A 13,253-nucleotide genomic window follows, 5' to 3' on the forward strand; every position below is an offset into this window, starting at 1 on the left:
CATGCTGCATGTACCTTTAATAGGTATTTTATCCCCACTGTATGCTTCTAGCTTTATATTAGTATTTTTAATATCACATTCATTATAACCTAGTTCTATGAATCTCCTGTATGATATTACATTTATGTCCGCCCCCGTGTCCAATTTAAAATTTTCTTCCCCGTTCGTACAAGTCAAAATTTCAAACCACTTTCCTGATTCACTTTTGTTATCAGTAATTACTGATATGTGAAACGATTCTTCCTCGTCTGACTCGGTATTTGCTTCTTCTTCGCCGATTTCGTATACGTGCCTAACTCTGCCACTGTTGAAATTAGTATTGTAACCAGACTTACATACTCGAGCGAAGTGTCCTCGTTTACCGCATACAAAACAAGTGGCATTCTGAGCCGGACACTGCTTCTGCTGGCAGCGCACCCTGGCACCGCAGCCAGAGCAGGGCGCGGCGTGCACAGGCGTGAACCGACCGTCGGCGCGGCGTGGCGCCGGCGCGCGTAATGTAATATTTTCTTTAGTTCCAAAATAACTATCGAATTTTTTTTAGTACTTCATTTACGTCATCTTTATCTGTATCTTTAGTAAAAGTGAAAGTTTGATACACGTCAAACCCCTCCGGACCGATCAAATTGATTAGTAAACTGGCTTGTACTGCTGAATTCTCGGAATCCACACCCGAAGCCTTGATAAACAGCAGGAATTGTTGTCGCCAACGCCTCCATGCATCGGCACGACTCACAGGGCCTCCCTCCATATTTAATTCGGGCGGTGGTCGCGCGTGCTCCATTATGCCGTATAACAAAATATCCACTCACGACTAGTTTATTATGCAAATTTATATTTGTTAAGTTTAATCTTTATTTAAATACGTTATTTATAACACTTTTATCAAATTTATACACGTATTTATGATATACCGCTGCCACCATGTAATGTTTTAATGAAACCATCCCAATGTCAGACAACAACTGTTTTAATCATATTATTCAACTACCCTCAAACTAACTATACATGACAGTACCCAACCAGGTCGACCTCCTCGCGGTTCCCCCTGGAAACTATCATGGTTAATTCCTGATGAATTCATCATGATGGGCTGACTGGCCTGTTTTCATTCTCATCTATCACCCTTCACTGGTGCTCCGCCAGTGTATCCCGTTAGCGCAGGCGGGGTTACCATACCATTTTCACCCATATAAAAAAAAATGAGTTACATGGTGATACAGTAACGTTATACGTGAAATTTTTAAACTAAATTTCAAAAACGGCCATTTGAACGCACTTGGCAGGTTAAGTGTTAAATTAATCAATTGAAAAATAATGAGAGACCTATTTGGATTTACAGACCGCAAAGGTTTTGAGTAATTAACTAATTGCCCGCGACTTCGTCTGCTTGTCATTCAAATAATAATGTTACGGTTTAAGTCATTATAGATCATTCACCACCTTCATCACACCAGTCATTTTAGAAATTGGAAAAAACCTCCATCGTTGCAAATCTTCACATTTATTACATTACTAATTTACCAGAGGGAGACTTTGTACAAAAGTCGTTTGCTTGGGTACCTCTGTCCCATTCGTGTTTCAACCGTGAAGCAGTTATGTTTGCACGGCTGTGTTTCGGTTTAAAAGGTAGGATATAGCGTGAATTTACAGGGTACACAGGAATAACACCTGAGTCCTCAGGAATGGCTACGCATGGGAGGTATCGTGGGCGGAACAGTATACTCTGTTATGTCCACGGTACTGCTCATGTCTATAGGCGAAGGCTACCACTTTCCATCAGGTGGGCCGTCAGCTTGTTTGCCATTCTAAGTTGTATGAAAAAAATATTCTGTAGTTTATAATTGTTCATATTCTGTAATACGTATACGATACAAATATAAGTAAATTCCTTAACATATTCGTATTAATACAAGTGTACACTTTGATCATGCATTATCACCTAACAATTTGCTGACAAAAAGTTGATCCGTTTTTGAGACTCGATCCTCTATCTATGTATTCTACTCTATCTATCTATATATTCTTCTAACATACATAAGGTAAAGGCACAGATAATATAATACTATACTATGTTAAGGTAATAAACCATTACAATTCTTATATAAGGTAACATTAATAACATGGAGGTGACAAATCACGAGTGGCGTACAGATCGCGTGAGGGGGCGACTGGACGGCACTATACCACACTCGCATCGCACTTGACAACAGTTTTTTTTAATGGATAATAACGGAATGGTAATACCGCCTGCGCTAACTGTATACGCTGGCTGGGCACCAGTGAGGAATGATAGGTGAGGAAGAAAAGGCAGGTCAGTCAGCCTATCGTGACAAATTCAACTGGAATAGAACACTCCAGTTCCCAGTAAGAACCGCAAGGTTGTCCTTGCGTCCTTGATAGAATGTATTTCTCGTGGTTCCCTCTGGAAACCATAGTGATTAATTTATTGTTAGATTCGTCAAGATGAGCTAACTGACTTGCTGCATCCTCACCTGTCATCCTTCACTGGTACTCCGCTAGTGTATACCGATAGCGTGGGCGGGGGTTACCATTCCATTATCATCCATTAAAAAGAAATCCAAGTACGTAACACAATTTTGCATTAGTTAACCTAATCTACGACAAACACCATCAGAGGGCGACTTTATGCATACGTACCACTGTCCTTTTGTGTTTCTACCACAAAGCAGCTGTATTTGCATAGTATTGTTCAACTTGAATGGCAATGGCAACAAAATAGATGGCATAGAACATGGCAATAAAATTATAGGGTACTGAACAGTAACGCGAGTACCTTTGTCACCTTTGTCCTCGAATATTTATTTATTTAACATACACAAAAACATATACAAAACAAAAGCACGCACGGGGAGCATAACATCTGAAGGCGTTCTCGACCAGTCAACTATGGGGCGAACAGAGATGGTGGCGTTACTTTAAAATAAAAGGGAAACTTTATAAAAACACATATATAATACATATAGATAAATTAACAAATACCGTTCCTTCCTTTCTCGTAAAAGGTAAGTAAAGGAACTTATCGGTCATGGGATAGGCAGCAGCTGGTGCTGCTCATGTCTATAGGCGATGGTTACCACTTTCTATCAGAAATCAGGTGGGCCGTCAGCTTATTTGCCATTCTAAGTTGTATAAAAAAAAATTAGGTCGACTTCGTTAATGATGATGTCCTAAGGAGCCTCATAAAGGCAGAAAATTCACAAGAAAGAGCTAGTTCTAATTATTTAGAGCATTCATTCGTGGCTCTCGACTGCACGGCGGCATCCCATTATCCTGTGAGGTCAGTCCAGGCGACGCGCCCGATGCAGTCGTCCCGCGTCGCCACACACACGCGCAACTCGCACGCTGATATCGTGGATAGGTAAGTGTACCTGGGGATTCATTAAGGACAGATAGGGAATGTGTTAAACTGTCGAGAGTTAAACTATTTTTCGTGTCAATTTTAGACAAATTATAATATTAAATTATTAGATTTTATTACTAGCTGACTTCGCCCATGGTCGTATAGTAAATAACCATTTGCCTTCTTCGACAAATGTGCTTTCAAATTCAAAATGTTTTTTTCAAATCCGTTTATTATAATTTTTTTAATGGATGATAATGAAATGGTAACCTCACCTGCGCTATCGGTATACACTGGCGAGACACCAGTAAGGGATGACAGGTGAGGATGAAGCTGGTCACTTAGCCCATGATGAATTCAACAATAAATCAATCACGATGATTTCCAGAGTTATTCGCGTGGAGGTCGACCTAATAGAGTATACTGAGAGCGATTTACTAGAATTTTGTATCACGTTTTCTTAAAAAAAAAAAAACCAATTTTAAATTATCACAAATCCTACTCAACTAAATTAATAAATGGATCAACACACACACACACACACACACACACACACACACACACACACACACACACACACACACATTATTTATTTTACACAGATCTTGAGCAGTCACATCCAGACACACCAACTACACAACCGGTTTTAACTGCTGAGAGCAGTTAAAACCGGTTTTAGTTGGAATATACACCTATATGAAAATATAGTTCTCCAGCTGCCATATTTTATCTTAAATATTCTTCTTTCTATAGTTCTTCTTTAGATATACTCATATTACTATCTATTTATTTATTTTACATAAATAGTACAAGGTTATTAATACTTAGTACTTGCATAACCTAAAGGAATGGGGGGAAAGAAATTGTTAGTAACGCGGACTACCAGTTTCATCGCTAGCAATATACGCTATTAGGTCGACCACCACGTGGTTCCCCCTGAAAACCATCGTGTTGAATTCTTGTCTATTCACCCTCATCTCTCACTGGTGCCCCGCCAGCATATACCGTTAGCGCAGGTGGAGTTACCATTCCATTATCGTCCATTAAAAAACATGAAGGAGTTCATAACAAGATTTTTTTATACCACGAAGGTAAAAAATAAGCATACAGCCCATCTGATGGTAAAAGGTCACTGTAGCGTATGGACGCGTGCAAGACCTAGGCGTATCAAATTCGTGTTACTGATTTTGAAGAAACCTTAAAAAGAATAGTTTTTAAAGAACCCCATACTGTAGTCTAAGAAAAACCCATAGAATGAGCGGTCGCGGGAGGAAACTCTTTTGAAATCACACTGTACGCGATAATTTAGGTTCAAACGTGTGAGGATTACATGTCGATGGCGAGAGGCTTCGAATTTAATAGCACATGATACTTCTTACACTTACAGTACCGTAAATAAATCAAGCCAAGATGACGGTGAAGAAGCGTGTGTCGGATCTGACCAGTTTGGAGCGGTTCAATATGTACTACAAGGAGCAGGAGCCGAACCTTAGCACCAACGAGAGGATGCGACGCTTCATATGGAACCCTAAAACCAGGCAATTCTGCGGCAGGACCGGCTCCAGTTGGTGTGAGTATATTGGCTGTCGAGTTTTACTACTCATTTACCTTTTTGTATTTATTATCTATCTTTTATTGTAAATATCTCGTAAAGATACTATTATTGAAATATTGTAAAACTTATTTATTTATTTATTTATTTACTCATTAGTACAAATATGTGTACATGGCGGACTTAATGCTAAAAGCATTCTCTCCCAGTCAACCATTGGGAAGTGTCAGAATACTCGAATGTGGTACTAGTAATTATTGATATACATACATACTAAAATTACATATATAAACGAATAAATATATATGAATAACAAATATACTTACACATATATGACATATACTATATTATACACGATATTGAGAATAATATAAAGCACTTACTGGTCGGATAATGTAAAAAAGTGTAAAACTTAATTTGGATTAATAATAAATGCAACAAATTGATGCCCACTAATTATTTTCTTTCCATGTCTAGGAAAAGTAGATAATATTTTGTTTGAGAAATCAGTTCAGGGTACGATAGGGCTGATATACCTGAAAAAGGTAAAAGCCCTTAAAATAATAATAATAATAAAAAAAGCAACAAATTAATCATCATCATATCAGCTATTAACTTCATTAATAACCATAACGAGTCGAGGCGCGCAGTCAGGCTCGTGCTCACATCACAGCCGCTCATGATTAAGGATCACGGATTGGTCCCGAAACTAGTTGATCTTTAAACCAGTATTTATTATATTAAAATTAACTGTCCACTATTGAACATAGATCTAGAAATTAATCTTTATTAGAAAAAGTTCTTTTGTTAGCATCTTCTAGAAGGAGGAGGTTTTTAAATCGTCTGTATTCTAATTATCTGTATGATACGCAATATCTTAATTAATTCTGACCTAATTTTGACAATTGGTTATTCGATATATAACAGTATTTCTTAAAACCAACAAGGATACAAGTTTTATACAAAAGTCGATTACTTGAGTACTTCTGTCCCATTCGTGTTTCAACCGTGAAACAGTTGTGTTTGCATGGCTGTGTTTCGGTTTGAAGGCTGGGATACGGCGAGAATTGACAGGGTACAGAGAAATAACACCTGAGTTCTCAGGAATGGCAACGCATGTGGGGTATCATGGGCGAAACAATATACTCCGTTATGTCCATGGTACTGCTCATGTCTATAAGCGACGGTTACCACTTTCCATCAGGTGGGCCGTCAGCTTGTTTGCCATTTTAAGTTGTATAAAAAAATCCCACAAAAGAAGTCCCTGTTCATTTGTCCGGAATTACGTTGAAACGTTATGACTTTTACCAAAAACAAAGCAAACGTCGACCGTATCCAAATGACAAGAATGATGCATGGCGGAGTGGGAGCGGAAGCAGCGACGGCCGCAGAATTGAAGCAATGAGATCATTACGCGACATCCTGGACGGCGCCGGCGGTGCGCTCGGTCGATATAACTGGACAAGACGCTGCCCAACCTTGATTATATATATAATAGTACCTAGTTCTCCATTACCTACACAAAACTTAACCTCGAATTTTAGAAAGCATTCAAATTTAATGAAAGTATTCATTTATATGAACTATGACATTCATCGATGTGTTTTCATGTAAAAAAAAAATACATAAATCACATTTTATTTATTTATTTATTTTAACTCTTTATTGCACCAAAAACATAAAAATAAAAAATGACATATAAACAATTCAAGTGAAATACAGTAGCATGGAGTACAGATTGAAATATATACATAAAGGTACAAAAGGCTGTCTTATCGCTCTTACATGACTCTCTAAAAATAAAGTGTTAGGGTTCATGTACACATATGTGAGTTTCTTTATTCCACCGTAACTTCTAAATCATCATCATGATATCAGCTGCTATCCGTCCACTGCTGGACATAGGCCTCCCCCATAGACTGCCATAAAGAACGGTCCCGAACCACCTGCAGCTACTGACTGCCTGCAATACAAAAACTTTTAAATGTCTAAAGAGATTTGCATGTATGCAGTATCATCAGAATCCATATATTGTCTGGAATAGCTGTAATTTTTTTTTTTGTAATTTTTCTTTATTGTTAAACATTTGTTATTTATAATTAGGTACTTAGCAATTTACTAATTGCAAGCTAAGTTCGTTTTTGTTTCACTCTGGTTTTTTGGCACGGACCTTCTCTTTTTAGTTAGTTAAATGTATCTGTTTTTTCACGTGACTTTACCGTGAAATATCAGTAAGTTATGAATTTGATTATGTTACGACTTCCCAGCAAAATTTATATTTATATACGTACTTTTTATACTATCATATGCGAACACATATGTGTTAATAACAAATGTAGACAGGATGCAATTGATACTGCGCCCATTCGTGCGTCGTTGCATTTTTTTTACTTTATTTAGAACTAGCGGCCTGTCCCGGCGTCGCTCGGGTGGACATTTTTAACATTTCCCTTCACTGCTCTGCTCCTATTGATCGTAGCGTGATGAAAAGTATGCTATAACCTGTCCAGGAGTATGAAGAATAATTGTACCAAGTTATTCGTTAAAATCCGTCGAATAGTTTTTGTTTCTATAACGAATATACAGACAGACAGACAAAAATTTTACTGATTGCATTTTTGGTATCAGTATCGATCACTAATCACCCCCTGATAGTTATTTTGGAAATATACATATTTCATGTACAGATTTATCCTAAGTATAGATAATAAACAATTGTTCAGAATATCGTTTTAATTTTGAAGAAAATTGTTCAGAATTAGGTATGCTTAGGGAAGAAAGTATGGCTACTTTCCTAATTGCAAATGTTAAACCATTAAATGTTTATTATGTATTTCATTTCAGCTAAAATAGCGCTGTTCTACTTCATATTTTACGCGGCTCTGGCCATCTTGGTCGCTATTTGCATGTGGACTTTCCTGCAACTCTTGGACCCGAGGCAGCCCATGTGGCAATTAGACAAAAGCATAATTGGCACCAACCCAGGATTGGGATTCAGGCCGTTGCCTCCAGAGGTCATGAGCAGCGTCATCTGGTACAAAGGGAATGATCCAAGCAGTCACCAATTTTGGGTGAAAGAACTGTCGAAGTTTCTGAAAGGTAATTCTGATTTTAGAAAACAGTAACAGAAATCACATGGATATGGTGGTAAATTGACAGGGTACAGAGGAATAACACCTGAGTCCTCAGGAATGGCAACGCATGGGGGGTATCATGGGCGAAACAGTATACTCTGTTATGTCCATGGTATTGCTCATGTCTATAGGTAACGGTTACCACTTTCCATCAGGTGGGCCGTCAGCTTGCTTGCCATTCTAAGTTGCATAAAAAAAAGATCGTGGTACAGAAAACCTTCAGTTTTACTTTTAATAAGTCCTTGTCTTCTATTATATAACCCTTAAATTGCTTTTGTTCAGTTTAATAATAAAATTATATTTAAATTTAAATTTGAGACATATCCTTACCACCAAATTAAGAATACTTTAGTCTTCAGGATTGTAAGCCATGAAATCATCAATAAATATAACAACTTAACACCATTTCTAGCGTACAAACGGGACGATAAAAAAGCCGGAGCTGGACAGAATATTCACAACTGTGACTTCCAGCATCCACCGCCAGCCGGGAAGGTTTGCGACGTCGACATCAGCACTTGGGGACCGTGCGTCGAGGGTAACCACTTTGCATACCACAAGTCCACACCCTGTGTGTTCCTAAAGCTCAACAAGATATACGGATGGAAGCCACACTTCTACAACAGCTCGGATAGCTTGCCACCTGCCATGCCTGAAGACTTGAAAAACCATATCAGGAACTTGACGGCACATGATAAAAACTATGTAAGTAAAGTCCTCTTATTACTTTGTTCCTGGAATACATACATACATATCTGTCACGCCTGTCTCCCATTAGGGTAGGCAGAAACAAACGAACGCCAAATGCTTCGATTCAAACAAACCTCTTGCGCTTCTTCCACATTTATCAATCTTTTCATACACGCTCGCCGGTTACGGGTACTTTTAATTTGGCCCTTCTTCAGCATGTCGCCTATTTGGTCGACATACGTCCGTCTAGGGCGGCCCCTACCGACATATTCATTCATTCTTGCTTTGTTCCTGGAACTATGATAATAAATAATTCCCTTCTAAGGACCTTTTGTAATATTTCCCATGATTCTTTACCAGCGAGTTTTATGTGACCATTACCATAAAAATAAGAAGAAATAAAGAAAAAAATATTTGGCGCGTATCAATAACAAAATTTTTCAAAATTTAACAGCATATTCTTGTCATTATTTTTTTTTCTACAACACAACAAGCAAACGAGCATGCGGCTCACCTGATGTGACTACCGCCGCCCATGATCACCCACAACACCAGCGGCATTGCAGGTGTGTTGCCGGCCTTTTAAAAAGGAATATACTCTTTTCTTAAAGGTTATGTTGTCGTATCGGTTCAGAAATACTGCTGCTGGAAGTTGATTCCAAAGAGTGGTTGTGCGTGGAAGAAAGTGCCTTGAAAAACGCACCTTACCTATATCTCTTATGGAAATAAGTTTTGTGTGTCGCTCTGAAGGCTAAGGTAACTAGTGTAATATCTGGCACAAAATTCATAACATCAATACTTTGATGTTATGTATTATTATTTTGATGTTATGTATATTATTATATGATAAAATTATTTGAAATTCATAACATCAGCTTTCCGAACGAGCAAAATAAAAAAAATGTAATGACTTTTCAAAAGTGCTTCAATGTAAGATTTGAATAAATGTTCTATCTATGAATTTTGTGAATATGAATGTCCACGCCGTGGAGAGTTACAGTTTCTATGACCTAAATTACAGGATATGAAGGCTCACACCTTAGTCCTTAAAAATGTGAAACCACAAGGAGCATTATAAGTCTTTATAGGCTACAGTTACTACTTTCCATCAGGTGTTTGCCAATTACAATTGCGTGAAAAAGCCTCTCTGGCTTTTAATTTCTTGGCACCAAATGATTGACAAAAATTTTAATCGTCATAATATATTTCAGATCATAATAGTTTTTATTACAAGTTTATTTTTAACATTCAACCCTTTCAGCTGAACATGGTGTGGGTGTCCTGCGAAGGCGAAAACCCTGCGGACAGAGAGAACATTGGCCCTATTCAATACCTGCCAAACAGAGGATTCCCTGGCTATTACTTTCCATACACCAACCAGGAAGGCTACCTCAGTCCCCTGGTCGCTGTTCACTTACAGAGGCCGAAAAGTAAGATTTTTATCTCTAATTATAATTATAATTGTTCTTGTCATCATTATTTTAGCTGTTCATTGTTCACGCTTGAAATAATAATGATGAGGGAGAAAAGGGAGACTTTTACCAGAGGGAGACTTTGTACAAAAGTCGATTGCTTGGGTACCTCTGTCCCGTTCGTGTTTCTACCTTGAAGCAGTTGTGTTTGCATGGGTGTGTTTCGGTTTGAAGGGTGGGATATGGCGTGAATTTACTGGGTACAGAGGAATAACATCTGAATCCTCAGGAATGGCAACGCAGGGGGGGTATCATGGGCGAAACAGTATACTCTCTTATGTCCATGGTACTGCTCATGTCTAAAGGCGACGGTTACCACTTTCCGACAGCTTGTTTGTATAATGGGTCTGATAGCTACATTGCTAGCTACACGTCATTCTTGTGAAATTTGTCTCTCACTAATGTCTCGCCATCTTATACCGATAGCGCAAGAGGGGTTACCATTTCATTCTCACCTACCAAAAAAATATAATGGAAAATATCTGTCCAAGATATATAGTTGTTTATAAATTTATTCATCAATGGAATATAATTCGAATAATAGCATATAGGTATTCAAAAGTCATGCCAAATTCATTTATTCATGGCACATGTTGATTCCACTTTGTGCTCGTCAATCATTCACCCGACCATATGAACAGTAAGATCGAGTACTTTGTGAGCGTAACACCTTCTGTGTCCTTACAGCGGGAATGCTGATCAATATCGAGTGTCGTGCGTGGGCGCACAACATCATGTACGACCGCCACGAGGGCATGGGCACCGTCCACATAGAGATCATGATCGAGTAGACCTGCACAGTAACAGGACAGTGAGTGTTGCGAGTGTTTAGTACATATCTCTTATTTATGTCCTCTTCTATGTCTGTATTGAAATTTAAATTAATAGAACACGTCAAAGACTCCTTTCACAACACTTTGATGAGAAGGCACGATGCAAGTGGAAATTTCCAAAGATCGTAGTTCTTTTAAGATATTTATTCAAAATTCTTACAAAATCAGTAACAGCAATTGTAGTGCCCAATGCTTTGCTGCAGCAAAGCATGTGAAAGACCCTTTTGGACACCCCGATTCTCTAAAAATTTTGACCAATCTCGCTAAAAGTATTTTCGCACCTTTTAACATCAAAATCAATTCTGCATTTCAAGGTTATAGTTCGTATATTTTAAATTAACATTTGATTTAAATTAATTAACATTTACTCCAATTCGTTTCCATTAACTGGAGACAATCGGTACAAAACAGCACCAAAAAGATAGATAGATACTCTTCATTGTTTCCTCCAAAAGATTACAATAATAAACTTAATATAAATATAAACAATTACAAGAAATAATCACAATGTGACAACAATGGGCGACCTTATCGCTAAGAGCGATCTCTTCCAGGCAACCTTTGGATGGAGAGGAGTAGTTATAAACAGTTTGATCGGAGGCACGATGAAATTCTATTATTTCTTAATATAGAGATGTGATACATGTAATAAATGTAAAATATATATCCCTACTCATTATATACACTTATATACTATTATATATAATCCTATCTGTCTTCGATACAACTTTGAATTCCAACTTGAAAATATTGATTATCTATGAATCTGTTATCAGATCAGCAGTTAACTGTCCACTGCTGAACATAAGCCTCTCCCAAAAGGGAGGCTGTGTCAATAGTTCCTACGCTTGGCAAACGAATTGGCAACAACTATTAGGGTTTGGTGATGTTTTACTCTTAAAACGCTGCTACCCATCCCACGAGCATTAAATTCACTTAGTGGCTTCTTACGACAACTACGATAAAGAAACGGATGGCCCATTCTATGAAGAAATCACATGGTAATCTGCATCTAAGAATCTATAATGAAGTCTAATTCCGAAGTTTCGGGATCACCGAAGGGTCGCAAAATTTCGGTCGACTTCAGTCCCTAATGGGGACAAAAGCATCAGGAGTGTTGTGAAAAGGTATTTTATTCTTTATAGATTATAAAGTTATCTTTGTTTGACAAACATTATATTATATTGTATTGTATTGTAAAGTAAAGTATTTTGTGAAAGTATGTAATAGTCTCTGAATGGAAAGCGAACGTGAACGTTACCGTAATGTTAATAAGAGTGAGATTAATTTGTAATTTATTTTAAAACGAATATAGTTTGAGAGCATATACATATATGGTTTCTATTTCCTTTTCTCCCGTTCTCCTAAATGAAAATCCCAAAAAGATTCTTAGTAACAAATTAGCTAAAACGGATTGACACTAAAATAACAACCCACAGGAAGTGGGGGGAAAGGGATTGTTAGCAATGGAGTTTGACAGCCCCATTGCTAGCAATATGCCTTATTAGGTCGACCTTCACGTGGTTCCCCCTGGAAACCATCGTGAACAATTCTTGTTGAATTCGTCACGATGGGCTAAATGACCTGCTTCGTCCTCACCTATCATCCTTCACTGGTGCCCCGCCGGTGTATACCGATAACGCGGGTGGGGCTACCATTCCATTATTATCCATTAAAAACAAAAACCCACAGGAAGTACCAAGGGTGTCACGTCACAGTTTATTCTGTGATATTCATGTTCATTGACAACGATATCCACTTTTAGCCAGTTGAATTGAACTCAACACTAACGTTTTTCTACCTATGTTTTTGATACAAATTGTCACTCCCTTTGATGGAATATCTACTTGAAAAAATGCAACGTTTAATTTTGTATGGTCATTTCGTATATACACAGTACAGTACTTAGTATGAAAATGATGGAAAAAAAAAAACAAATTTTGTACTATTTGTAAATTCCATTCATTTCATGAATGTAATTTATTCATTAACACATTAACTCCCTTAGCATTCACTTTATAATTTCCAACTTTAATTTATAGATCATAAATATTACGTCTGTTACCCAAGTGTAAGCAAATCACAATGATTTATATTTCATTAAATAGTATTTTAGAAGAATTTGATTAAAAAAAAAAAAACAAAAATGGAACACAATTTATAGAACATAACACTTTTTTCTTTAAACAAGCCATATTCCTTTTAAGT

General features: G+C 37.5%; 1 protein-coding gene across 1 annotated transcript; it reads left to right on the plus strand.

The window, feature by feature from the left end:
* The first annotated feature begins 3,295 nt into the window (after positions 1-3,295).
* Positions 3,296-12,374, plus strand: LOC113512282 (sodium/potassium-transporting ATPase subunit beta-2-like). The gene is made up of 6 exons (XM_052900811.1): positions 3,296-3,382; positions 4,752-4,934; positions 7,761-8,015; positions 8,463-8,755; positions 10,002-10,170; positions 10,900-12,374. Exons 2-6 carry the CDS (start codon positions 4,775-4,777, stop codon positions 11,001-11,003), a joined length of 981 nt encoding a protein of 326 aa, XP_052756771.1. The 5' UTR covers positions 3,296-3,382; positions 4,752-4,774; the 3' UTR covers positions 11,004-12,374.
* Positions 12,375-13,253: the final 879 nt, after the last annotated feature.

The sequence above is a fragment of the Galleria mellonella genome, unplaced genomic scaffold (genome assembly GCF_026898425.1).
Source record: "Galleria mellonella isolate WM207_F2 unplaced genomic scaffold, CSIRO_AGI_GalMel_v1 utg654, whole genome shotgun sequence".
NCBI lineage: Eukaryota > Metazoa > Arthropoda > Insecta > Lepidoptera > Pyralidae > Galleria > Galleria mellonella.

What these genes read in the sequence shown, in the direction of transcription:
- LOC113512282 (XM_052900811.1), top strand. Translation starts at nt 4,775, where the DNA reads ATGACGGTGAAGAAGCGTGTGTCGGATCTGACCAGTTTGGAGCGGTTC. An exon ending in CGGCACATGATAAAAACTAT is followed by an intron (nt 8,756 to 10,001) that starts GTAAGTAAAGTC and finishes CAACCCTTTCAG; the next exon opens with CTGAACATGGTGTGGGTGTC. An exon ending in TCACTTACAGAGGCCGAAAA is followed by an intron (nt 10,171 to 10,899) that starts GTAAGATTTTTA and finishes GTGTCCTTACAG; the next exon opens with CGGGAATGCTGATCAATATC.